Raw genomic sequence first — 27,339 nt, forward strand, 5'->3', positions numbered from 1 at the left:
CTCCTAAAAGCGAGCAAAACCTGTCACTATCCTCATGGCAGGGAACATAGAGTTGCTCTTCTCCCCTGCTGGCTCAGTGCACCTCCCCCATCTTGTCTTTCATGTGGTGGTGGATGGGGGGCAGCAAGGCACCCCTTCCGTATGGTCTCCTTTTTCCATCTGCCCCAGTTATATGAGCTCTACCCCACCACACATGCAACTGCCGGACTTTCCTCAGGACCAACAACCCTCTGTCCTCAGAAGCTGCTGACTTGCTCTCAGGTGCTGCCCTACCTCACCTTTCCTCCCCAGTGACACTTAAGAGAAATACCCTGGATTCTGCTTTTAGAAATCTGGATTATTCATGCTAGAGAGTTCTGGCTGGGCTCCTGCTTTGAATAGAACAGAGTGTTGGCTGTGTCACCTGCTTATCAAACAGTGTTGTTGTCTGAATGGTGGTGTGCTTCCTTTTAGCTCTTGCAGCTCCTGTTGGCCCTCTCCAGGCAGCCTAGGTTGCTATAAACCACATGCTGGGTCTAGAAGGGATGAGTGGAAGTGTGTGCTCTGAGGGACTTTTCTCCTCAGTCCCCTTCCACCACAGCTGCTAAGGGGAGCCAGCACTTCAGCTCACAGGCAGACAGATGTTCTAGTTGAACTTGAGTTTCTCACGGCTTTGTTGTCTGCTGACCCCCTGGATGTGGGGAGTTCACAGCCTGCCAGGCCTCAGCCCCCTGCAAGGTCATGGTACCAGATCAGACCAACCCTGAGGCATGGCTCAAGAGTTGGACTGACCACGGCTGGTAGCTCAGCCCACATAGTTCTGGGCTTGCAACAAGTGCTAGTCTCTGCATGCTGTCTTCACTGCAGTGCCTCTGCATCAGCTATGTCTATCCTGGCAGAGGTTGGGTTCACAAACCACTCAAGGTTCCCTGAGGCATCCTTGACAGACCCCTGTTTTACGGGTCCCCAAAGTAATAGCTTTATGGCAGGCTTCGAGGTACCTTTTAGCCCAGCTCTAAGATGGTAGGTACCAAGTTTATTTCTGATGCTGCCAATAGCTTCTTGCCACCTGTCTCTGAATGCCCGTTGAGGGGCAAAGCAAAATACAGATCTGTTGTTCCTGGAAGGGCTATCACATGTCCCCCTAAAACTCAACACTTGGCTAACAGCTGCTTTCTAAAAGATAAAAAAAACATTTTTAATTTTTCTTCCCTTCTGCAGCATTTCCCAAACTTTGGAACTCTGGGCCGGGGAGGTGGTATGCTGGGATACCATAGGAGTGAGAGGTGGTGGATCATGGTAGTTTTTCAGCATGAGGATATTGGAATTTAAAAATGGGAAATGTTTCATCTTTACAAAAACTAAAACTTAACATTTGATGAAACCGTTTTCTATCTTGATCTTAGAAAGCTGTGCACATGCTATGGTTGCATGCTGGATGTGTGAGAGAGAGAGAACACCGCTTGGCAAGCAGTCGGTCAGACCAGAAAGGGATTTTGGTGATGGGAAACGCTACAAAGGCTCTGCAAATCCCTAACTGTGTAACCCCCAGCATGTTTTGAAATGTACTGTTACAAATATGAAAGCCTGTAAGGGAGTTGTGATTAAATGGGCATTTAAAAAAGGTAATCCGTTGTAATCAGAGAAAGGTGAGTAATCCCTGGTCTATTCTATCCCTCTAGCCTTTTATGCTTCACTCATGACCATGCCACTGAGTCTCTACTCTACTCTTCTTCACCCAGATTTTCAGGATACTAACCCTTTCATTTTTATAGCTATTAAATAGATTCTTTCCATTGTGCCTAGTCTCTTTCTGAGTAGGTTCTTTCCCAACCCTCCCCCCCCTTTTTTCCTAAATTCCAAAGAGTCCAAGGCTTTCAAGATCTGTGAACATGTTCAAGTGAAATTTTTCTCAGAAAAGAGGGAGCATAAAAATGATGGCATTTTCTTATTCAACAGAGCTGCACCCTGTGTCAGAGTTCTGTATGCTGCCTTTAGTGACAAAAATAAATGTTAGAATTGTAAAGCCAACAGAGCGAAAAGAAACTGTGTTTTGTTCTGGCTTACAGCAGAACTATTTAAATTAGTTCCTAGCATAGGGACAGATTTTGCCCTCCATTACACCAGAGCAATTCAATGAAAGAACTTGAAGACAACTGAGTTGCACAGTTGAAACTGAGAGCAGAATTTAGTCTGCAGAATCTTTTATTCAGATCTTTCTGAGCTGGCAGTCAGAAAACTCATATATGTACTTGTATAAACTGAGCAAATTTTTTGATCTGGAAATAATTAGTAGATGGCAAACACGGAATCCCATGTTACTGTTTTGCTTAGAGTCACTCTTCAAATAGAACTGTGTTAAGATCCAAACCCAGAGTTTGGGTCCTGGGCTGACAGAGATATGGAAGAGGGGGATGAAGCAGCCTTCCTGGCCCCTATGGGAATAGAGAGGACAGGAACGTGTTTGCTGCAGCAGCCTTGCTTCCTGACTCACCTGTGCCCTTTGTTTGCTCATTGCTGCACAGGGAGTTTGTGTGGTTTGGGGCTTTGTCTTGCTTTGGAGTGCGTACCATGTGTGTCACATCCTCTGTACAGCAGAACCACACCAGTTCCACTGCTAAGGGACTGGGTTTTGCCCTAAGTGTCTGTGTCTGTCTGGACTCTAGTAAATTGATCTCTCTGTTAGGGTATGTCTACACTACGAAATTAGGTCGATTTTATAGAAGTTGATTTTTAGAAATCGATTTTATACAGTCAATTGGGTATGTGCGCTCTAAGCTCATTAAGTTGGCAGAGTGCGTCCTTACTACCATGGCTATCCCACAGTTCCCGCAGTCTCCGCTGCCCATTGGAATTCTGGGTTAAGCTCCCAATGCCTGATGGGGCAAAAACATTGTCGCGGGTGGTTTTGGGTACATGTCTTCAGGCCCCCCTCCCTCCCTCCATGAAAGCAATGGCAGACAATCGTTTCATACCTTTTTTCCTGGGTTACCCATGCAGACGCCTTAGCACAGCAAGCATGGAGCCCGCTCAGCTCACCATCACCGTACGGCTCCTGGGTGCTGCTGGCAGATGCAGTACTGCATTGCTACACAGCAGCAGCTCCTTGCCTTCGCGGCAGACGGTGCAGTAGGACTGATAGCCATCGTATGTCTCCTGGGTGCTCCTGGCAGACCTCAGTGAGGTCTATTCTCCTCTTAGAGCACCGAATGGGAGCCAGACACTCCAGGTCATTCTCTTCTTTAAGTTTCGTCTCATGGAGATTCAGTCTTGCCTGGAATATCATGCGAGTTGGAGGCTTCTGCCTCAGGCTGCTCTCCCAGCTGGCAGCACCGTGTGGTCGCACCTACCCCAGCCTACCCCTTGCTCCCATGGCTCATGAAGCCTGGACAGTAGTAAGGAGCAGTTCAACTGTAGGCGGAGCAAGTGCAGAATCATAGAATATCAGGGTTGGAAGGGACCTCAGGAGATCATCTAGTCCAACCCCCTGCTCAAAGCAGGACCAATCCCCAACTAAATCATCCCAGCCAGGGCTTTGTCAAGCCTGACCTTAAAAACTTCTAAGGAAGGAGATTCCATCACCTCCCAAGGTAACGCATTCCAGTGTTTCACCACCCTCCTAGTGAAAAAGTTTTTTTCCTAATATCCAATCTAAACCTCCCCCACTGCAACTTGAGACCATTACTCCTCGTTCTGTCATCTGCTACCACTGAGAACAGTCTAGATCATCCTCTTTGGAACTCCCTTTCAGGTAGTTGAAAGCAGCTATCAAATCGCCCCCCTCATTCTTCTCTTCTGCAGACTAAACAATCCCAGTTCCTTCAGCCTCTCCTCATAAGTCATACGTTCCAGTCCCCTAATAATTTTTGTTGCTCTCTGCTGGACGTTTTCCAATTCTTCCACATCCTTCTTGTGGGGCCTGAAACTGGACACAGTACTCGAGAGGACGCCTCACCAATGTCGAATATAGGGGAACGATCATGTCCCTGGATCTGCTGGCAATACCCCTACGTATAATCCCAAAATGCCATTGGCCCTCTTGGCAACAAGGGCACGCTGTTGACTCATATCCAGCTTCTCATCCACTGTCACCCCTAGGTCCTTTTCTGCAGAACTGCTGCCTAGCCAGTCCGTCCCTAGTCTGTAGCGGTGCATGGGCTTCTTCCGTCCTAAGTGCAGGACTCTGCACTTGTCCTTGTGAACCTCATCAGATTTCTTTTGGCCGAATCCTCCAATTTGTCTAGGTCCCTCTGTATCCTATCCCTACCCTCCAGCGTATCTACCTTTCCTCCCAGTTTAATGTCATCTGCAAACTTGCTGAGAGTGCAATCCACACCATCCTTAACTTGCTGGCAAGAATACTGTGGGAAACAGTGTCAAAAGTTTTGCTAAAGTCAAGGAACAACATGTCCACTGCTTTCCCCTCATCCACAGAGCCAGTTATCTCATCATAGAAGGCAATTAGATTAGTCAGCTGACTGTTCCTGATCACTTTCCTCTCCTCTAAGTGCTTCAGAATTGATTCCTTGAGGACCTGCTCCATGATTTTTCCAGGGACTGAGGTGAGGCTGACTGGCCTGTAGTTCCCAGGATCATCCTTCCCTTTTTGAAAGATGGGCACTACATTAGCCTTTTTCCAGTCATCCGGCCCCCCCGATCGCCATGAGTTTTCAAAGATAATGGCCAGTGGCTCTGCAATCACATCCGCCAACTCCTTTAGCACTCTCAGATGCAGCGCATCCAGCCCCATGGACTTGTGCTCGTCCAGCTTTTCTAAATAGTCCCAAACCACTTCTTTCTCCACAGAGGGCTGGTGGTAGAATGTGCCTTTGGACATTTAAAAGCTCGCCAGCGCTGTTTGCTGACTAGGTCAGACCTCAGCGCAACCAACATTCCCATTGATATTGCTGCTTGCTGTGTGCTCCATAATATCTGTGAGAGTAAGGGGGAGACGTTTATGGCGGGGTGGGAGGTTGAGGCAAATCGCCTGGCGGCTGATTTTGAGCAGCCAGACACCAGGGCGATTAGAAGAGCACACCAAGGCGCGCTGTGCATCGGAGAGGCTTTGAAAACCAGTTTCACGACTGGCCAGGCTACGGTGTGACAGTTGTGTGTGTTTCTCCTTGATGCAAACCCGCCCCGTTTTTTGTTGATTTTTAATTCCCTGTAAGTCAACCACACTCCCCCCTTCGAAATAAAGTAACTATTGTTTTGTAACCATGCACTCTTTCTTTATTAATAAAAAAAAAATGAGATGACTGACAAGGTAGCCCGGGTGGGGTGGGGGAGGAGGGAAGGACAAGGCTACATTACTTATTGTAGCCACACTAAAAATCAAACTGCCTTCTGTTGCCTGGGCCATCATCTGGAGTGGAGTGGCTGGGTGCCTGGAGCCGCCTCCTCCGCATTCTTGGGCATCTGGGTGAGGAGGCTATGGGACATGGGAAGGGAGGGCATGTGGTTATACAGTGGATGCAGTGGGGAGTCTGTGTCCTTGTTGGCTTTCCTGCAGCTCCAACAGACGTTTCATCAAGTCTGTTTGCTCCCCATTAGCCTCAGCATTGCGTCCTGCCTCTGCTCTTTGCTCTCACTTAATTCTTTCGTGGCCTCTGCCACTGAATGCCTTCATGCATTAAGCTGTGCCCTATCAGTGCAGGAGGACCGCATGAGCTCAGCAAACGTCATCGTGAGTGCGTTTTTTTTCGCCTTCTAATCTGTAATAACTTCAGAGACGGAGATGATAGGGGGAGCGTAGAAACATTCTACGCTCTACAATTCTGGGGGGACTGCATGGTCACCTGTGCTGCTGAGTTCACCACGCTGACCAAACAGGAAATGAAATTCAAAAGTTCCCAGGGCTTTTCCTTTGTACCTGGCTAGTGCATCGGAGTTCAAAGCGCTGTTCAGAGTGGTCACAATGGAGCATTCTGGGATAGCTCCTGGAGGCCAATACCGTTGATTTGGTCCACACTACCCCAAATTTTACCCAGCATGGTCGATTTTAGCGCTACTCCCCTCATCGGAGAGGAGTACAGAAGTCTATTTTAAGAGCCCTTTGGGTCGACGGAATGGAGTTGGTTGTGTGGACGCAGTCATTTTTAAATTGACCTAATGCGGCTAATTCCACCTAACCCCGCAGTGTAGACCAGGCTTCAGAGACAAAGGTAGTCCCTCTAGCCATAGGTGTGCTGAGCCTGCCTAAGAAAAGTTGAAGTTTATTAGCATAGTCACACTTTCTGCTGGGAGAAGCTTAGAAGCCAGGAAGAGAAATGATGCCTTAACGACAGGAGGGGATAAAAAGGGTCCAGAAGAGTGCAGCAGTTGAGGTTCGTTTCAGAAAATGAGGGATGAGAGCAGGAGAATAAAGCTCTTTTTTTTTTTTTTTTAATTCCCATGAATTTAGTCCTTTTGATAAAGGTGCCAGACTGAGAGCCCCAGAGGTGGAGGTCCTTTAACAGATACAGCAGAGGCAGCAGCACTGCAAATTTCTCAGTACAGCCTCACCTAAGTGCCTAAGCCCTTTCCAGGAGACCATCACCTTTAGGACTAAAAGTGTAGTTCACTTTTCACGCCTTATGAATCCTTGGCCTCTGCTGGTTGTGAGTTAGTGTGGTGTGGTGATATATTTTGTCATGTGCACACCCCTGTCTATTAAGAAGTGGACAGAGGCCAACTCGCTTCTCATAGGGAACCAAGCAGCTTCTGGTGATACATGTTGTTAAGCAAAGTAGAATTCTTTCTGTAAAGCAATAATTAGAACGCTCTTCTGACCTGGAAACAGAAAGTCCGTGTCTGCTTTCAGTTTTTGTTTGTGTTTTTTTGTTTTTCTTGATTGTTATGTTGATCAGTGTTCAGGTCTCCCTCCCTTTTTGGAGGGTTATTTAAATCCAGTCTAATTTGTCCAATTCTATCTGGCTTTACTTGTTATCTGATCTCCATATAGGAGGCCTCCTCTATATTCAGTACTGTTGTATTTAGCTTGAGACAGTTTAATAGCCAAAAGAAAAGGAGTACTTGTGGCACTTTAGAGACTAACAAATTTATTTGAGCATAAGCTTTTGTGAGCTACAGGTCACTTCACGAAAGCTTATGCTCAAATAAATTTGTTAGCCTCTAAGGTGCCACAAGTGCTCCTTTTCTTTTTGCGAATACAGACTAACACGGCTGCTACTCTGAAACCTGTCTTTAATAGCAAAGGTGCTTTACTCTTAACCCTTTGGATTCTCCTCCAAAGGCTCCTGCATTAACTAATTAATATTTAACGGTCAAGATTTCACAGTTGCGTATTTGGTGCCTGATAAAGATTCCTTTCCTGACACTGGGAGTTGTTCTGAAACTGAAGGTTTTTTCTTCAGGTGTTAAGAACTTGCACTATTGGGGCAATTAGATGCAGTGCTGTCTGATTTTGCATTCTCTGTCTGTACCACATCCAGTCAGTCCTCTCATTCTTTGTGAGAAGGTTTGAGGTATCTGGAGCGTCATTGTGGTTTACAACTCACCTCCCATTCAGGGTATAACAACCCGAGTTATTGCTTTGCCATTTTCCAAGAATGGGAAGTGTCTGATTGAATACTTTTTGAGTTATCCAGTGATTTCTTGTTTCCTTGAGGTACTAAAGTAGCAACTCATTTACCACTAGTTTGTGAAGTCCTTTATGGAGTCCTAAATCTTCTGTCTTGAAAAAGTATGGTCAAACTGCAGCTTTATTATGTAGTTGGTGGCCTTTGTTATCAGGACCTCAGACCAGATGTTCATAATAGCCCCTTCTGGCCTTAAAATCTATGAATCTAAGCCTCCTAAGCAGATCTCGGAACAGAACCTTCTTGCTTGCCTAAGGTAGCATTGATTTTGTTTGTTTGTTTTTCCCCCCATGATGCTGGATATAGAGTACTAATGCAAGACTGCCAGTTACATATACTGTATTTTACATATTGTACCTTATACATATTACATATACTGTATTTTAATGGGGATTTGTATTTTTTTTTCCAGTCAGTGATTCTGGAATCAGTTTGCATTGGTCATTATTTTATTGCTATTCTGCTTCTATTTAATTATCTTTTGCTTTGCTTCCTTGCAGAAATTCCTGAAGAAATGGTTTGTGACATTTATGATACCTGTGCTAGCAGCTTCATAAAGCTTTTGTTGGAGAAGCAAATGTGGCATGAAGTTTTGCTATTGCTAACACGGAAAGCGAACGGGGAAATGCCATCATGTGGTGGACTCATCAGAAACTGCAGACTTTCAGACCTCAACATTGGCAGTGTTATCAAACAGGTTGACAGACGGGATAAGCGACGGGTGCATCTCGTAAGATGCTTGCTAGAAAGAGGAGGTGAAAACTCAGATATTAAAATGTCCTAGAAGATTTTGAACTTCTGTTTGCTGACTGAAACAGATTATTTTAGAAATATCACAACCTGACTCTTTTGGCCCAGTGTAAATGCAATAGCTGTTTTATTAAAGGCTTGATTCTGTCCCCTATATTGATTGTGGAGTAAGCTACTACTCATCTTGAGTAAGTGTGGCAGAATCTGATCTGAAATGGATATAGGATTGTATTTGAGGAGGAAATGGTCAAGCATTATTTTTGCCTTAAGCTTTGCTTGATTTTTTTTAATTGTAGTTAGTTTGTTCGTTTTGTTTATTTTACTTCCTCATTCCCTTTCCTCAATTTCTTCCTGGTTAAAAGAGCAGAATTGACATCATTGCCTTGGTGTGTCACAGTTGCTTTAGCTATTCGCTTCTTGGGAGACTCTTCGTAAAGAGACTACCATGCTTATCCATTTTGAAGTTTCCACTTTAAATCTGAATGGGAAATTACAGGTTCTCATTTTGGGTGAGGAGAACTGTAAAAAGCTTGTGTTCTTTGTTCTGAATGTAAGTAGGCACTGTTAGCCTCACTTAGGACCCCCATATTATTTTCCTTAAGGTTTTTCATGGCAAAAATGTATTCACACACACACACACACACACACACACACACACCTCTTTCTATATAGTATTCTAGGTGCTTTACAATAAGCATGAAGACAAGCTCCATCCTCCAAAGGGTGTTCAGTGCAAGTAGCTGAAGTTTTAAAAAGAGAGGGAGAGAGAAAAAAAATGAAATAGCCATTGTGGCTCACCATATATGACGGCTTTTGGAGAAGAGGAGCAGTTACTAGTTGTGACTGTGTCTGTTCTGTTTTAGTCCTTTGCCCCTGCTAGGTCTGGCAATCAGGACTACTCTGACACGTTTTTTTCCCCCCTCGACCAATGCAATGGGGATAAATTAATATTTTTAAAAGTGGTGGGGGGAAGTAGTCTTAAAGTGTGCCACTAATGTGTACAAGCAGCACTATAGCTTTGTGTAGGTCTGAAGCCAGAAGAACTCACATTCTTTTCTTTTAGTATGTGACTTCTACACTGATTTATTGAAACGGGTATGTTGAGGGAAATCCTGGCCTTCATATTTAAAGAGAAAAATTGTTTTTAACTTGATTCAGTTTTGGGAGCGCTCATATGAGGTTGGCTTAATATTTGAATTTCCTTAATATTCTGTTAAATGTATAAATGTGATCAGCTGGTTAAACAATGCATATATTCTTTTTTAACATCTACTTTCTCAACGACTGAAACTGAAGTCTTACATTTGATGCTCTCTTTGAGTTTACAGATCTAGTGTATCAAATTTAATCTTAAGTATTCTAATCTATTTCACTAGCTTCACCTGAGGGGACTGGAGACATCCCTGAAAAACCACTGCAGATATGCTTGAAAAATAATGATTTTGAATTGGCTTATTTGCTGCTGAGCCATGGTGCAGATACTCGGAGTGTTTCTATTGTTGAAGGTGATACTCCTTTGCATGCTGCAGTCTCCATCTGCTTAGATAAAAGTGGTGAGTCTTTCTTTTGGTGCGCAGGTCCACCTAAACGTTTATTTTATTCTGATTTATTTTTAGGAAGGAAGCTTTATTATTTCTACTTCTACACCTGCATAATGAGTAATATTGTATAGGAACCAAAAAAAGTGAAGGGTCAGAGAAGGAAGAGAAATGTTGAAAACTGAGTTACAACTGTTGAGTCTCCAGAATTTGCCCCATAATTTCCTTAAGTTCTTTACTCTATTTTTATTCAGTCCTTACCCAAGCTAAGCATTCATTGACTTCAGTGGGAGCTTTGCCTGAATAGGGACAGAATAAAAACTGAGTAAAACACTTTAGAGCTTGGTCCAAAAGAAATTAGTATAAATTAAATAATACAGATTATTTAATATTATTTTATATTGTGTTTATATATTGATTTTCAGAAAGCCTTTGACAGGGTTCCTCACCAAAGGCTTTTAAGCAAAGTAAACTGTCAGTGGATAAGAGGGAAGGTCCTCTCGTGGATCGGTAACTGGTTAAAAGACAGAAAACAAAGGGTACGAATAACTGGTCATTCTCAAATGGAGAGAGGTAAATAATGCTGTTCCCCAAGGATCTGTACTGGGACCAGTGCTGTTCAACATATTCATAAATGATCTGGGGAAAAAGGGGTAAACAGTGAGGTGGCAAAATTTGCAGACGATGCAAAGTTACTGAAGATAGTTAAGTCCAAAAAGAGTTACAGAGATCTCACAAAACTGGGTGATGGGGCAACAAAAGGGCAGATGAAAATGCAAAGTAACGTGCATTAGAAAATATCCCTGTTATACATACAAAATGATGGTGTCTAAATTAGCTGCTATTCAAGAAGGAGATCTTGGAGTCATTGTGAATAGTTCTCTGAAAACATCTGATCAGTGTGTAGCGGCTGTCCAAAAAAACCAAAACAAAACAAAAAAAACCCCAAAACAAAAGACACCCTAGCAGAGTGTTAGGAATCATTAGGAAAAGGATAGATAATAAAACAGAAAATATCATAATGTCACTATATAAATCCATGCGCCCACACCTTGAATACTGCATGCGGTTCTGGTCACCCCATCTCTATAAAGATATATTAGGATTGGGAAAAGGTACAGAGAAGGGCAACAAAAATTATTAGGGGTATGGAACAGCTTCCAAATGAGAAGAAATTAAAAAGACGGGGACTTTTCAGCTTGGAAAAGAGACAACTACGATGGGATATGATAGAGGTCTATAAAATCTTGGTTGGTGTGGAGAAAGTGAATAAGGAAGTGTTGTTGTTTACTCCTTCACATAATGCAAGAACCAGGGGTCACCCACTGAAATAATAGGCAGCAGGTTTAAAATGAACAAAAGGAAATATTACTTCACACCATTCCCTGACAACAAGTTCCACTGTGTGTGTGTGTGTGAAGGCCAAAACTATAACAGGGTTCAAAAAAGAACTAAATAAGTTCATGGAGGATAAGTCTATCAGTAGCTATTAGCCAAGATGCTCAGGGACACAACACCATGCTCTAGGCGTCCCTAAATCTTTGACTGCCAGAAGATGGGACTGGATGACCAGGGATCGACCACTCAATAAATTGCCCTGTTCTGTTCATTCCCTCTGAAGCATTTGGCATTGGCCATTGTTGGAAGGCAGGATACTGGGCTAGATGGACCATTGGTCTGACCCAGTATGGCCCTTCTTATGTTCAGATAAACTGTCAAGTTGGGTTCAAAATTCAGGTTTTGTATAAAAATGGTTTTGTAAATCCAAAGGATTAAAGCAATGTCTTTATTGAAGTTTTTCTTACAATTGTGTACATTTTTTTAAGATGAAAATTATCAATAATTTGGCTGTCATGCTATAGCCAGGGTTTACAATGTAGAATTTTTTTTTTCATGTATACTCAAATTGCCACATGACTAAGACTAAAAACGCTGTAGAATATCTGATGTCTCTAATCTTCTGGAGGGCATATAGATGGCTCAGGAAAGTTCAGCTTTGTGAATGTGGTTTGAAGTTGGACCCGGTTTATAGTGACCAAATGCTACCAACATCAGATGTTGTTGGGTGACCTATTGAAACGAACATAGTTCCTTACCAAGCTGACAAATGTCCAACGTCAGAAACATCAAAAGAGCTGGCACTTTTGTTGGCAGTTGCATGGGGAGAAGCTGTTAATTGAGCAGACATGGAGACTAAACAAGTCTTTCACCCGAGAAGATTAAAAGAGAAATTCAGCACAATGGTGGGGGGAATGTGGCAAATCTTCTGTTGCCTTTGCTGCTATTGTCTCTTTTTCTGAAATAGCCCTAAAAAACGATGTTTTCTATCAAAACGAGGTGTTTTAGAAGCAGTAAATTCACTTTATTATTTGAAAGGACACTTATTTTCAGTTAATAGCAGCAAAGAGATTAGTAATATAGATTTTTCTGGTTCTCAGGAGAAAGTATATTTAAGTTTGTGATTTGTTGTTATATTTCTTTCAGATGACATTGGTTTACGCTTTCTGAACTATCTACTGGATCTCTATGGTTCAAACCCATCCGTTTTCCCACACCTTAATCCAAACAGCCAAGATAAGAATGGAAATACAGTGATGCATATTATATTTCAGAAAGCACAGACAAAGCAGGTTAAGAAAATAATGGATTTGTTAGCAAAGTTTGACATTAACTTTAACTTGAAAAATAAATTAGGAAAAGATGTGAGGCACAGAATAAAAAAAAATGACCCTCGGCTACTCACCTGGAATACAGCTGTGTCAGAGAAAAGGAAGTACCGGCAAGATACAGTAGGGCAACTAGTTAAGCTGCCTAAATCCATTCCAGTCTGTAACACATCACAGCCAAAAAGCACAGCTCATTCATCATCTGCATCTGTCTGGAGAGCATCACCTGGCAACTCAGCACCTGCTAATACAGATCCAGTTCCTGATACCTGGGAAGAAGCAGACGATGCTCAGTTGACAAAGCAAGAAACTGGAGAAGTAAATAAGCCCTTAACTTTGCGGGAAAGCCTAGTGAAAGCAATCACAGATTTAATCCAGCATCTTCAGTTGGGTGACAACCCGATAGAGGATAATTCTCAGGTACCAAACCCATCTTCAGCACTAACCAGTGTTGAAGGTAAAAAGAGCGAGCCCCAGCAAACCTGTGGATATGAGAGTTTGGCTCACAGTAAAGGAGAGGGTGCTGACTCTGAGAAAGTGGAGGATACTGAGAAGGAGTGTGATGAATCTGACATGCCTATGCCTAATGGCATAGGTGAAGAAACAGTGGAAGTTAATGGGCAGATTCAGGACATTGAGGCATATATTCAGGACTTTGATAACATGACATGGGAAATAGAGTGCACTTCTGAAATGCTGAAGAAGCTAGGCAGCAAAGCTGTACCTCATTATATGAAAAAGAAAATTATACTGGCAATTCAGCAGCTTGGAAATGGAGAATGGACCCAGGGCCTCCAAAAGCGGCTAAAACATTTGAAAGCTGATATTCAGCTGTATGAAGCTAAGCTGGACAAAGGAGCAAGGATGTTATGGGAGCTTGCAATAGACTTTTCTCCCCGTTGCAGTGAGGCTGCAGAAAAGATTATAGAGACAGAACAGTCTATACATCCTCTAGAGAAATCTGGGAGAGTTTACACTGAAATCATTAGAATATGGGACATTGTTCTTGATCATTGCAAACTCGACCGTGCTATCAGCACTATATGTACTGCATACAACCGTGGCTTGTCGTGCATCTTGAGGAAAAAACTCAAGGGTATAAGTAAAATCAAGCAATCTTCTAACTTGAAAACGCAAAAGCGCATTCCTCGTTGTTATGTTGAAGACACAGAGGCAGAAAAAACAAAAGAACACATCATACCTGAATACTTCCCTCCAGCCAGTGCAGTGGAAACGGAATATAATGTAATGAAATTTCACAGCTTCAGTACTAACATGGCACTTAACATCATAAATGATATGAATTCTGCTGTTGAATACCCCTTCAGAGTTGGTGAGTTAGAGTATGCAGTGATTGACCTCAGTCCCAAACCCATGGAGCCAATAATCTTAATTGGACGGAGTGGAACAGGAAAGACTACTTGTTGCTTATATAGACTATGGAAGAAATTCCATTCTTACTGGGAGAAAGCACAGCTGGCAGGAGCCCCTTTGCTGGTTAGACAAATGTGGCAGAGAAGAAAGTTTGAAATTGAATCTGAAAAAAGTGCAGGGGAGGAAGAAGATAATGAAAAGCAACACAACAATGACTCCAGTGAGTCAATTGAGTTGGAAAGCATAGATGATGAACAAGATGATGAAGGTGAACAATATTCAAGTGCAGATGACACTGAATTGAATTTATTAGGTGACTGTGAAGAGGAGGAAGAGCATAGCACAGAAGAATCGGACAACTTGGAACACTTGCATCAAATCTTCGTTACTAAAAATCATGTTCTGTGCCAAGAGGTTCAGAGGAATTTTATCGAGCTCAGTAAGTCTTCTAAGTCAACAAGTCATTTCCAGCCACTTGAGTCAAATGTTTACAAGCTACAAGATGTTAAAGATGAAAATTTCCCATTGTATGTCACCTCAAAACAGTTGTTACTTTTACTTGATGCATCCATGCCTGATCCATTTTTTCTTAGGAATGAAGATGGAAGTCTTAAAAGAACCATTGTTGGTTGGTCCACTCAAGAAGATTTGGTCATACCAAATTGGCAAGAGGAGGAGGAAGAAAGTAACGCTGAAGTAGAATATGGTGAGGATGAAAAGGCTGCCGAAGCTCACTCAAGAGAAAATGATCCTCGAGTTTTCGTGACTTATGATGTGTTTGCTAATGAAATGTGGCCAAAAATGATGAAAGGCAAAAACTCCTATAACCCTGCATTGGTTTGGAAAGAAATAAAATCTTTTTTGAAAGGGTCTTTTGAAGCGCTAAGTTGTCCCCAGGGTAAACTTACAGAAGAAGAGTACAAAAAACTAGGGCGGAAGAGATCACCAAACTTCAAGGAAGACCGGAGTGAAATCTATCGTCTCTTTTGTCTTTATCAGCAAATAAGGTCACAAAGAGGTTACTTTGATGAAGAAGATGTCCTATACAATTTATCTCAAAGACTCTCTAAGCTTGAGGATCTACCATGGTCTGTCCATGAGCTTTATGGTGATGAGATTCAAGACTTCACTCAAGCTGAGCTAGCGCTGTTAATGAAATGCATCAATGACCCTAACGCAATGTTCCTTACTGGTGACACTGCACAAAGCATAATGAAGGGAGTTGCTTTTCGTTTTAGTGATTTGAGGTCACTGTTCCACTATGCCAGCAAGAACTCAGTTGACAAGAAGCAATGTGTTGTTAGAAAACCTAAAAGGATATATCAGCTGTATCAGAACTACAGATCTCATTCAGGTAGAGAAATTACCATATTATGTTTTGGGGACAAGATCTTCAAAAGGCAGTCGTGATTGTGGATGTCTTAATATTTCGGTGCTCAACCATGAGATACTTTTTAAAGGGAACTGATTTTCAGACGGCAGGTGCTCAGCGCTTTCGGAAAATCAGATCCCTTTAAGGTATCCTGAGTTGGGCACCCAAAAATGGAGTCTCCTAAAATCACCAGTCACTCTTGAAAGTCTTTCCCTCCCTGAATGTTTTGTTCGTATATGACCCATTTAGGATGAATTTTTTAAAAATGTTTTTGTCTTAAATTGCTGTTTCCACACCTCCCGAAATTCACAATTTTGAGGACAAGTGGTCTACTTCTGCTCTTGACGTTTTTTTTTTTCACATTTCTAACTTTCGCTTCTTACATAAGTCTTTGCTTAGTCTCGTAGCCTGTGTTTTGATTTGTGGTGGCCCTGCAAATCAGAGATGCTCAAATTGTATCCTACAGCTGCTGTCTCCTCCTAATCACAATCTTAATTCTGGCTTTTCCAGATTCTGTGCAATCTGAATAATGTTCATTTTTATTATAGTTTGTGTGAGATATATATTACGTTTGTAATATGTATTTTTGATCATCACAGGAATTCTACATCTGGCCTCGGGGGTGGTTGATTTACTTCAGCACTATTTCCCAGAATCTTTTGATCGTCTTCCTAGGGATACTGGCCTCTTTGACGGACCTAAACCTACTGTCTTAGAGTCTTGCAGTGTTAGTGACTTGGCAATTTTACTGAGAGGCAACAAAAGAAAAACACAACCAATTGAATTTGGAGCACATCAGGTTTGTTTTACTTTTTTATATGGTGTTTTATGTAGAGTTTTTTGGTTTGTGGCCAAATGTAATGGCACAATCCACTTTTTTCTTAAGGACCAATCCCCTGACTGCTTGCAACATTCTTTTGGTGTCCATATTGCTCCCTGATAAATTATAATGTACAAATTCAAGACTTACCTTTCTCATTTCTGCTTCAGAACCTTTTTAAACAGTATATTTGACTTTCTTTCATTGTAATTTCTGCAAAATCCTGACCCACTTTTCAGATTTTTCTCTTCCATCAATTCTCCATCTGTCTCATAATAATAGGTAGTGTGTCACTGTTCTGGCAGCTAGAAAGCAGCTTAGCATCCCCTTTTCTGGAACGTGCTGAAGTATCCACAGAGTTAACAGAGTTTTAATACTACATTGATACCAACTGTAGTCTACTTCTTAGATGACTTTGCATTGCAATAACTAATTGCTCATTCTCCACCCTCTAAATGAAATATGTTGTCATTTTGATTCATGTGTCACTAATGCATTTATGTTTTGGCAGGTGATATTAGTAGCGAATGAAATGGTGAAGGATAAGATTCCTGAGGAACTTAGTTTAGCACTTGTGCTAACAATTTATGAAGCAAAGGGCTTGGAATTTGATGATGTCCTCCTTTACAACTTTTTCACAGATTCTGAGGTATTTAATTGCACTTTATTTTCCACTTTTTCTTCTTCCCTGTTGGTCTAAAGTTGGTCTAACTGTCCTAGCTGAGGAAATATACAGTTCTCTCTAGAGACAGTCAGTTCCACTACAGAATAGGACTCAGGGCTCACTGGTAAGCAAATTGAGCTGCTGCTCGCCCATCCCTACATGGGTTGCTGCATCTTCTGTTATCCTGGCTTATTTCTGGTATTTATTTTTCTAATTTTAAAAGTTTTCTGTGATATGAGCTGGGTTCAGGAAAGTGACGGACCAGCAGTATAGGCCAGAGCAGTATAGGCCAGAGCAGTATAGGCTAGAACTCCTGGTTCTTAACTAGGAGTACACATACCCCAGGGGGTACAAAAAGGTCTTCCAGAGGGTACATCAACTCATCTAAAGATTTGCCTAGTTTTACAATAGGCTACATAAAAAGCACTAGCCAGATCAGTACAAATGAAAATTTCATACATACAATGCCTTGTTTATACTGCTTTATAGACTATACACTGAAATGTAAGTAAAATATTTGTATCAAGTAAAAAATTGATTAATTTCATAATTATATGGTAAAAATGAGAAAATAAACAATTTTTCAGTAATAGTATGCTGTGACATTTTTGTATTGTATTTGTATTTATATCTGATTTTGTAAGCAAGTAGTTTTTAAGTGAGATGTAACTTGGGGTACAGAAGACAAATCAGGCTCCTGAAAGGGATACAGTAGTCTGAAAAGGTTGCGAACCACTGGGCTAGTGCTAGGTATACTCTGCACTTCTTGAGCTTTTTAACATAGCTCTGCTAATATACCTCCCTCCTGAAGAGTGATCCTCCTGTCATTTTTATGCTGTTTTGAATCAGGAGTAATGCCATTGACTAGCAGTTAAAACAGCATAAGTGAGAGGAGAATCAGCCCCTGAATCTTTAGCATCCATAAGTCAAATCTCTGGTTTCTCTTAAAGAGAGAGCCATCTGTATGATGGTTTTGCACTGTTCACAGAAGTCTGGTAAAAAGTTAGGATGAGTCCTCTTTAATGAGGCAGAATTTGGATACAAGTCTTCAGAGTGAGAAACTATTTTGTTAATTGACTTTGCCATGTAGGCCTCATGTTTTGAGGTATGAATATAAAAAAAATCTTAAAAGTTAATTGTTCTATCATTTTTTTTTTGCACTCGAACATAAAATGATTTTGACTTAAAAAATTACAATTAGCAAGAGATGCAATAATACCTATCTTTTTTTCATAAAGACTTTTTAATTTGATTACTCAAGGTTGTGATTGCAACAAGCATGAGTTCATGACTACACCAGTCTTAACTTTTGTTTTCTTGACTTTTTCAGTTTTGTGCCACAAATTTGACATTATTGGAAGTGTTTCATTTAATAAAGCAGCAGAAAAATAGAAAAGATGCAATAATAATAAATAAAAGATGCAATAATTTAAAAGCCGCAGAAAAGATAGTTAGTAAAGATCTAACCTTTTAATTGAGAATGATGTATGGTATTTCTACAAATTAAGGCCCCAATCCACAACTTTTAGGATATAGGTAGATTGCCGCATGCAAAATCTTGTGTGTGTGCATGTGTTTTTAAAATATATATTACGTCTGTACGTATATGTAGGCACTGGTATGCAGTAGATTCGGCTAACCTGAAATCTTTGTATGTTTCTCAAATTACAGGCTTACAAAGAGTGGAAGATCATTTCTTCTTTTACCTCTTCCTCTGATTCACTAGGAGAAAGCAAGCTGGTGATTGAAACACCTTTAGAGAAAAATATTGCTACTCAAAGCAGATCTCCTGTGCTTAATCCAGAAATGTACAAGGTGATACACTGTCTGGTTTTTTTAATAACACATTGCTTAGAAACAGCAAGCCCACATTAAACTATATAAGAAAAATCTCAAAATTCAAGGAAGACTCCTAGTAAATCTTATTTAGCATTTTCATGTATAACAGTTCTTCCAGTCAATATAGCAATATTACATATTGTAATTAATTAATCCCTGATCTATCAATATTTTTTCTTTTTTTCTGGCTTTTACTGAACACGTGATTTTGATTTGCTTTGTTCTTGGGATGATTTAGAAGTTCATATGTTTTTGAACATATAGCAGGTGGGACAGCAAAGATCTTTTTATATAGTTAGCTCTTAGTTGTAGTTATGGTTAAAAAATGAATTAAGAATTAGGGACTAATTGACCTCTGTGTTGTTCCAGTCTTATACTGTTGTAACTATTAAAAAAGCAAACAAGTTACATGAGGAATGCAGTAGTGAACCAGACTCTTTAATACCAGATTTTTCGAAATTGCATGTTTAGTTTGTACTTGAAATGTCATAATTGTGTGCAAAAAATAAATGACTTCATTTGTAAATGTTTTTTAGAAATAAAACTGACTCTTTATATATGGAAATATCTAATTTGCAATACAAGTAATTGCACACAAATTAGATTCAAAATTGCACAAGCATTTTTGCAGGCATACTTCAAAATCAGGCCCTTAATATTTAAAGTGGCTTATTTTAAGAACTTTACTTTAAATAGTTAATTCTGTATGTACTCATAGCATTTCTTTTACCATGCACTCATATAATTTCCTGCGCATATGTCATTTGTCTTTTTAATCACTCTATCCTAGATGCTCAATGGAGAGCTGAAGCAACTGTACACTGCCATTACAAGAGCCAGGGTCAATCTTTGGATCTTTGATGAAAACAGTGACAAGCGGGCCCCGGCTTTTAAATATTTCATCAAAAGGGAATTTGTTCAGGTTGTCAAAATAGATGAAAACAAAGGTAAAAGCTACATCAAAACTTCCTATAAAAACTCTGAAAACAAGATAATCCACTAAATGTTTGTTGTTTTAGCAAATATTTCTAGCTTTTGAATTATCATAATATTCAAATAATATGAAGAATGGGGTGTGAGTGTGTGTTTGCTTGTCTCTGCTGTTGTACATTGAAGAGTAAAATACTATATTTTTTACTCAGTCCTTGCTCAAGCAAATTCCATTTGATTTTAGTGAGAGTTTTGCTTGCTAAACTGAGACAATGAGATGTCTCACAAACATTGTAGATCTTTTAGTGCTCTAAAAGATCTACAATGTTTGTGAGACATCTCATTGTTATCATCTTTCCTGTACAAGTGAGGAAGGTATGCAACCAACCCATAAACACTATGAATATTGATTATGAAAAACCGTCTCAGTTAAATCAATCTTGTTGTTCTTAGCAAATGAAAGAACCTATTTATTATTAAGGGACAATAAGGTGATTCTAATCTTCGTTGCCTGTGTAGTAATTTAAAATTTTTAGAGGAGGCCTTTTAAAATAAAACTTGAATTGTCCATTTTAAATGTAAGTTTAAAAAAAAGGAAAAATCTACTTTTACCCCCTGGGCATGATCAGTTTATTTGAGCATAAATCATGGGGATTTTGGAATACTGTAAAATTATGATAATCCTTAGCTTTGACATATATTAAGTGTCTTCTCTTATACCACACCACTAACATAAAATAACTATCTTCGCTCTTCTCCACTACCCAGATCTTGATGATAGTATGTTTGTTAAAACTTCAACCCCAGAAGAATGGATTGCACAAGGAGAATACTATGCTAAGCATCAGTGTTGGAAGGTAAAGGCATATGTTTGTCTGAGATAAGTTATGTTATCTCAGTTCTGAGACCCTGTTTTCGTTGTACCTATAAAAGTCACTTTAGAATCGTTTGGCTGTTTTACAGTAACAAAAATATGAGTCAGTTGGAAGTTGTGACTTTGAACCATTTAAAATTCTATTTCAGTAAACATTCTTATAGGCAAGTCACTCAATTTCTTGGAAGCATAATGATCTGGGTGATGAGCCCAGAGCCTTTTAAGGTCACAGTGTGATTTATGTCTGTATCTAATTAATCTCTTTCTAGCAGTAATATCTGAGAACCAAAGGATTTTGCTGCAATACAAAAGTCCATATAAAATATTAAGTAATAAAAAATGAAACCATCATTTTAAAGTGTGCACAGTATTATTAAAGAGGCTTGTTAGAACTCTTGACTTTTAAAGTCTATTATTTGCGAGATTACTAGCTAATATCATCCAAATTGTGTGTGTCTGGTCCGTTGATAGTGTGGAAATGTTCTGACTATTTCTCAGGTAAAAAAAATTCTATGGAAGCACAGACTGTGTTCAATTCTCCTGTCATACAGGCCCCAAAAAAAAGGGCTTCCTAATCTGATAGACTGAGTGTTCTGGAAGAAATGGGATTATCTGTATCCAACAGTGATTCCTTAGACCAGTGAGGACGTTAGTGTGAAGGTCCATCCATATCTCTGGCTACTATGGTGGGCTGTAACAAAGGGGATTGACTTAAAGCAAAGGAAAATGTGGGAGACTGTGATAGGGTGGACTAGGTCCGGAGGTCTCCTGCTGCAGGCCTCACAGCCCTGCCTCACCCTGCCCCAGACAAGAGCAGGATAAGACCTCTACGCAGCCTAGAGTGGCTGAAGGGGAGCAGCCAATCAGATGAGTTGCTGGAGTGACCAATCGGGCCAGAAGAGCCATATAAAAGAAAGCAGCAGACACAGAGCAGTCAGTTGCTGTCTGGAGCTTGAAGAGGTAGAACCAGTGCCTGGCTGTATAGAAGAGCACCAGGACCGTGGAGAGCTCACTGCAGGAAGGATTGAGCTCAGGGAAGGCAGGGTGCCTGGCCAGCTGAAAGAGCGGCAGGACCGTGGACAGCTCACTGCAGGGAGAACTGAGCTCAGGGCCTAGCCAGACCAGGCGAGGGTACCGTGATGAGCCCTGCTGGGTTTGGTTGAAGACAGAGGACAGGGAGGGCTGCCAAAAAGGACACCAACTGAGGGTACCAAGGTGGGCCCCTATTGGACTGTTAAAGAAGACAGTGCCTCCGGGAAGGAAGCCTTGGTGCTATGGCTCCATAACAGGGCCGTGAAAAAGAACTAGAGACTCTATATCCTGGATGGGGGACAGTGTGTGTGACTCAGCCAAAGGGCTGAGTCACTGAAGACCCGCTGAACAACCGTTGGCCGAGAGGGAGGGAGGGAAGCAAGCCTGCAAGAGGTGGGTGCCACCCCATTGTCAGAACAAACAGAAAAGCAGGCTCACAGCCAACCAGAAAGGGGGCACCCGCAAGACCTGGGTGCCAACCACGTTACAGAGATCCTTGGAGCTCCCACAAGCATGTGTAGGACTTATCCAAATAGTAACTAGGATTAACTAACAGAAAATGTCTTCAACTCTGCCTTTTCCTGTCACAAGAAAAACAGAAATCAAATTCAATTTTTGAACATGAAACAAATTTAGTTTTTTAATACACCATACTCCCTTCATATTTTTGGCTGTACTCTTAACGTGTCTCTTTCACTAATCTTTGGGCAATGAATTATTATTTTAATCTACAGTAAACTGCTGGAAACAAAAATAATGCATGTTTTAGTATAGTGCATATTTGAGAAGTATTTGGATCAGTAATATGTAGTTTTGTAACCTATAACAAAACACTACAAGCATGTATATGTACCCATGTGTTTTTAGCTGCTATACTCCTTTCTTTATAAGTCTGTTCTCTGCTAATCTTTGTTAAAAAATCCTGTAAAGGATTTTCAAATGCCAAGAGTGGTTTGCTTTGTGCTATAAGTGACGTTGTATCTCAGAATGGAACATGATAAACAACAAAGGCATTGGTGGGATAAGACAGACACACTATTGCAGAGTGACTATAAAGTAAATCTCACTAAAATCCTGGTAAAGCCTGTTTTTTTTTCTCTGTCGCTCTGACACTAGAGTATGATAGAATCATAGAAATGTAGGCCTGGAAGTGACTCAATAGGTCATCTAGTTCAGTTGCCTGCACTGAGGCAGGACTAGGTATTATCTCTAGACCATCCCAGACTGGTGTTTGTCTAACCTGTTCTTAAACACCTTCAATGACGGAGATTCCACAGCCTCCCTAGGTAATTTTTTCTAGTGCACAACTGCCCTTACACTTAGGTTAGATATTAGGAAAAACTTCCGATCATTCTTGCTTCAGTTTAAGTCCATTACTACTTGTTCTGTCCTTAGTGGTTAAGGAGAACAATTTATCACCTTCCTCTTTATGACAATCTTTTATCATGTGCCCCCATAGTTTTTCTCCAGATGAAATAAACAGGGTTTTTTCAGTCTTTCTTCATAGGTCATAGACCTTTAATAATTTTTGTAGCTCTCCTCTGGACTTTCTCCATATCCTTCTTGAAGTGGTGCCCAGAACTGGACACAGTAACTCTAGTTGAGGCCTTATCAGTAAGGCTACAATTCTATCACAGAGGTCACGGAGTCCCTGACTTTCTGGGACCTCCATGAGTACTTCTGGGGCAGGGCTGGAGCAGCTCTCAGCCCAGGGGCTACTGAAGCAGTGGCTGTCAGAACAGCTGACCAGCGGCCAGCTCGGGGGCTGCGGAATAGCTGACTGGAAGCCAGCCCGGGGGGCCACCAGTCAGCCATTCCCAGGGCGGGAGCAGTAGCTGGGGTTGGGTCAGCTCCCCTGGGCCTAGAGTAGCACTAGTCAGCTCCTGCAGGAGCAGCAGCAGGGCTGGAGCAGCTGCAAGCCCTGGCAATGCTCTTTGTGTCCCGTCTCCCTGGGTATTTTTAGTAAAGGTCACGGACAGGTTGCAGGCTTCCATGAATTTTTGTTTATTGCCCATGACCTGTCCATGATTTTTACTAAAAATACCCATGAGAGAATCACAGCCTTACTTATCAGTGCTGAGTAGAGTGGAAGAATTACTTCTCCTGTCTTGCTCACAACACTCCTGCTAATACATCCCCCAATGACGTTTACTTTTTCGCATCAGTATTACATTGTTGACTCATTTGGTTTGTGGTCCACTGTAACCCTCCAGGCCCTATTCTGCAGTATTCCCATTTGGTATTTGTGCGACTGATTATTCCTTCCGAAGTGTAATACTTTGCATTTATCTTTATTGAATTTCCTCCTGTTTATTTCAGACCATTTCTCCAGGTTGTCAGGATTAAATTTCAAAATGATCTTGTCCTCCAAAGCACTTGCTATCCCTCCTAGCTTGGTATCATCCTCAAACTTTATTAGTGAACTCTCTATGCCGTTCTCCAAATCATTTATGAACATGTTGAATAGAACTGGCCCCGGGACAGATTCCTGCAGGACCCCACTAAATACACCCTTCCAACTCAGTTGTGAACCACTGATAATTGGTTGGAAAAGTGTACTCAGAATGTAGTTGTGCACCCACCTTTTAGTAGGTTCATCTAGGCCACATTTTTCCAGGTTGTTTGAGAAGGTCATGTGAGACTGTATCAAAAGCCTTACAAAAGTTGAGCTAATCACTGTAACATACTCAGGGCACAGTCCAGACTAGTGAGTAGCTGTCACGCCTGCCCTTTAATCTCGGGTGCTCTTTACGCTGCTTTGCTGCTGTAGCTTCCAGTTTGGACTGCTCACAAACACCCTCTAGCATGCAAGTCACTCCCAGCTATGTCTGTGTGCACCTGCGGCCTGCCAGTCACACCTAGGCTCTTAGCAGCCCCACCACAGTCCCAGTCACAGATTTTTTTCCTCCTGAAAGGTGTGTTCTGTACTGCCCAGCCCTCTCCTGGACAATACAAGCTTATATAAAGTCCATCATTTCATTAATAGAAATGATATGCACCAAACCTTGTTATCCCAAATGGAGTTTCCCAAACACTTCAGTTCAAACAAACTGAATGAGATAAAACAACAAAACAGGATTATTAACTACAAAGGGAGAGATTTTAAGTGAATACAGGTATTGAGACATAAAAGTCAGAAATAGTTACAAGAAAAATGAAGATAAAATGGAACTTATGCTTAACTTTACACTGAATATTAACGTAGTGTAAGTTTTTTCTCACCATATGCTCTCAGCGGTCTTACTGGCCAAATTTCTTCTACTGAATGGCTGCTTCCTTTGTTCCCTCTGGTGCAGTGAATTGATGGACAGAGAGCGTGAGGAGGCGGGGTGCCTTGGGTTGATTATCTTTTACTTTTTATAATCCTCTTCCCCCTTTTGACAAGCATCTCCAGCTGAGGCACTCTGACACCTCCCAGGATGCCAGGTCAGGCCAACAGGTGGATGCCTCCTAGAGGCGATGCATGCAGGGGCACGCAGGGTCACATCTCCCCCAGGTTGCTGCTTGGCTTGTAGTGAGCATGCTCAGTAACATCTGCTGAAACTAGTGCCCTCACTCTGTCCCCCGATTATTGACAGGTACAGGTAGTCTGATGCCTCCATCCTTCTTAGAAGCAAGTCACCAACCATCATCACCCTCCGTTTCCTCTTGGGAGTGGTGGCCATGATCCTCCCAGCCTTGGAAATTCATGGCTTCTCCTCCTCCCCCAATGGTCTGGGGGAGATTCCTCATCCCTTGTTGCCAGGGCAGCATACCATTTGTTTAAATCTCTATGAATAGAAGGTTGGGAGCAGGGCTGGAGCACTGCCTGTTGCCGAAGTAACCAGCAGCCAGGTTCCTCCCAGTGAAGGAGCCATTTCCTCCTTTCCTTGTGATAGTACTGCAGTCCTCTCCAGCCCGTTGCTTCCTTCATCGTAGAGGTCTTCTTCCGCCTGTGCACACATGCTCCTCAGCCTAGCCACCTCCTCCTGTGGCTTTCCCATATGCTTCCTGGGAGGTTCTGCCAGTAGACACCTTTTCACATTGGATGGTCTTCCCAGCCTGGCTGTCTGTGAGGAGGAAATGCAGGTCACAGTCTCTGCAAATCCATACCAAGACCTGGGTAGAGACATCCATGGTTGGGTTCTCTGTCTGGACACAGGTGCAGGTGGAGGAGCCAGAAGCATTGGTGATGCAGCCTTTCCAAGACGTGCTGATTTGATTTTTCTCCCTCCTACAAGCTCCCTCTCAAACTCTTCTGTTGGCTAGCTCCCCTTGGTCACTTAGCATCTGGCAATTAAGCCCTTCCCTCCTAAGTCAGCCTTTCCTCCTTGTTAACAAACTGGAATGGTGATCACAAGGATGATCAAAGTTCAAAGGGCAGAAGGTTAGTGCCTTGCTAGTGGTCATTCAACTAGCAGGCCTCTGGCCCACACTCTCTCACAATCCCGAACAGATAGTCACCAACAGACCACCACTGTAAATTTTAAGCAAACTGAAAAAAAACCAGACAAGCTTGCCCACTCATGCCAAGAACTAGTGCTCGCTGCTTCTTCAGCAGGGGCTCTCCCTCTCAAAGTCCCCTGTTGTTGTCATAGGACAGTACTGGTATATTAACAGTGTATGTAAACAAATAGTCCCTGTTCTGTGATTTTTGCTCTAGGTTGAACAGATCTTTTTTCATCCTACAGTGATCTAACTGAATAAGTGCTTTTTAGGCAATACCTCCCTAACTTTGTGTGAATTGCTTTGTGCACAGTTTAAACGTTGGAGAATCAGCTTCTAATCTCAGGCAGTGCATATTGCCCATGTATGTTTTGAAAAATCCATTACTTCATGTGTTGAATATTTTTTAACTATATGGTAGTGAATACGGAACATCTGAGTTTAGCCCGGGGCCCATGATGATGCAGGGAAATATGCAAGGAAGGATTTACTGACTTCCACTAATGGGGCTAGTTCCCTGTGACACATCAATTAACTTTTTAGAGTCTGATATAATAGGAATGTATTGTTTGTGTTGCTAATCCACCAGAAATGCTTCTTTCCCTGCTTTCAGGTTAATTGTAAAAACATTCCTAGTTAAAATTGTGCGTGAACTTATTTTGAAGCTTCTCTTTATATTAAAAATGTACTCAAATGCTGTCCCTCCCCTTCCTCCAGGTGCTTTGCTGTTCTTAATGTTTCCCTTGATGTCACTGTAAAATGAAATGTGACACTTTTTTAGGGAAACAGGTTGTTTCACCAAGAAAATTGTATGAATGTGTGATAAGCTTTAAGGGACGCATGCATGCAAGCATGCATACATATATGTGCATGTAATTTATCTAATTTCAGGTGGCAGCCAAATGTTACCAAAAAGGAGGAGCAATTGAGAAGGAAAAACTGGCTTTAGCGCATGATGCTGTACTTAATGTGCAGTCAAAGAAAAGCAGCCCCAAGTAAGTGCTGAAATACAACTGTATTTGTTAGTAGTGTTTCTTGGAAAATATAGGGAACAAAGTGTTCTTGTTGATGGAACTGCTGATATACCAGAATTGTGAAAAATAATGTAAAATTGAATTGGTTGTGCATATGTGACCTTTTTTGTTTTAAATAGGGAAAAACAGATGGACTATATGTACCTGGCTAAGACCTATTTGGAATGTGGAGAGCCAAAACTATCCCTGAAATGTCTGATTTACGCAAAAGAATTTCAGCTTTGTGCAGAACTATATGAAAAATTAGGCAAGGTACAAAAATCCTCTTCCCGCTCCCCAACCCAATGTTTAACAGAGTCTGTCTTCTTATGGGGTTTTTAGATCTATTTAGGGATTTTTAAACATCATGGTCCTAGACAGGACACTTTAAAATTTGTGTTCTTTACCTCATTTTAGTATTGGTGAGATTAGATAAATGTTCTTCCACCACATACTGGTAGAGTCATACGTAAAATACTGTGT

The 27,339-nt window shown here is 41.4% G+C and overlaps 1 protein-coding gene across 10 annotated transcripts in view; it reads left to right on the forward strand.

Moving 5' to 3' along the window:
• The window catches only part of TRANK1 (tetratricopeptide repeat and ankyrin repeat containing 1), a 92,837-nt gene that overhangs the window by 50,247 nt on the left and 15,251 nt on the right, over nucleotides 1–27,339 (forward strand). For 6 of the 10 annotated variants that reach the window (XM_073332988.2, XM_073332987.2, XM_073332994.2 and 3 more), the window contains 10 exons: nucleotides 8,060–8,314; nucleotides 9,686–9,862; nucleotides 12,332–15,241; nucleotides 15,859–16,058; nucleotides 16,591–16,728; nucleotides 18,415–18,558; nucleotides 19,373–19,529; nucleotides 20,281–20,369; nucleotides 26,735–26,838; nucleotides 26,997–27,129. In XM_073332988.2, the coding sequence (XP_073189089.1) occupies nucleotides 8,060–8,314; nucleotides 9,686–9,862; nucleotides 12,332–15,241; nucleotides 15,859–16,058; nucleotides 16,591–16,728; nucleotides 18,415–18,558; nucleotides 19,373–19,529; nucleotides 20,281–20,369; nucleotides 26,735–26,838; nucleotides 26,997–27,129 (4,307 nt within the window). The other 4 variants (XM_073332992.1, XM_078851719.1, XM_078851720.1 and 1 more) reach the window with 4 other exon arrangements.

Source organism: Lepidochelys kempii, chromosome 2, assembly GCF_965140285.1.
Source record: "Lepidochelys kempii isolate rLepKem1 chromosome 2, rLepKem1.hap1, whole genome shotgun sequence".
Classification (NCBI taxonomy): domain Eukaryota; kingdom Metazoa; phylum Chordata; order Testudines; family Cheloniidae; genus Lepidochelys; species Lepidochelys kempii.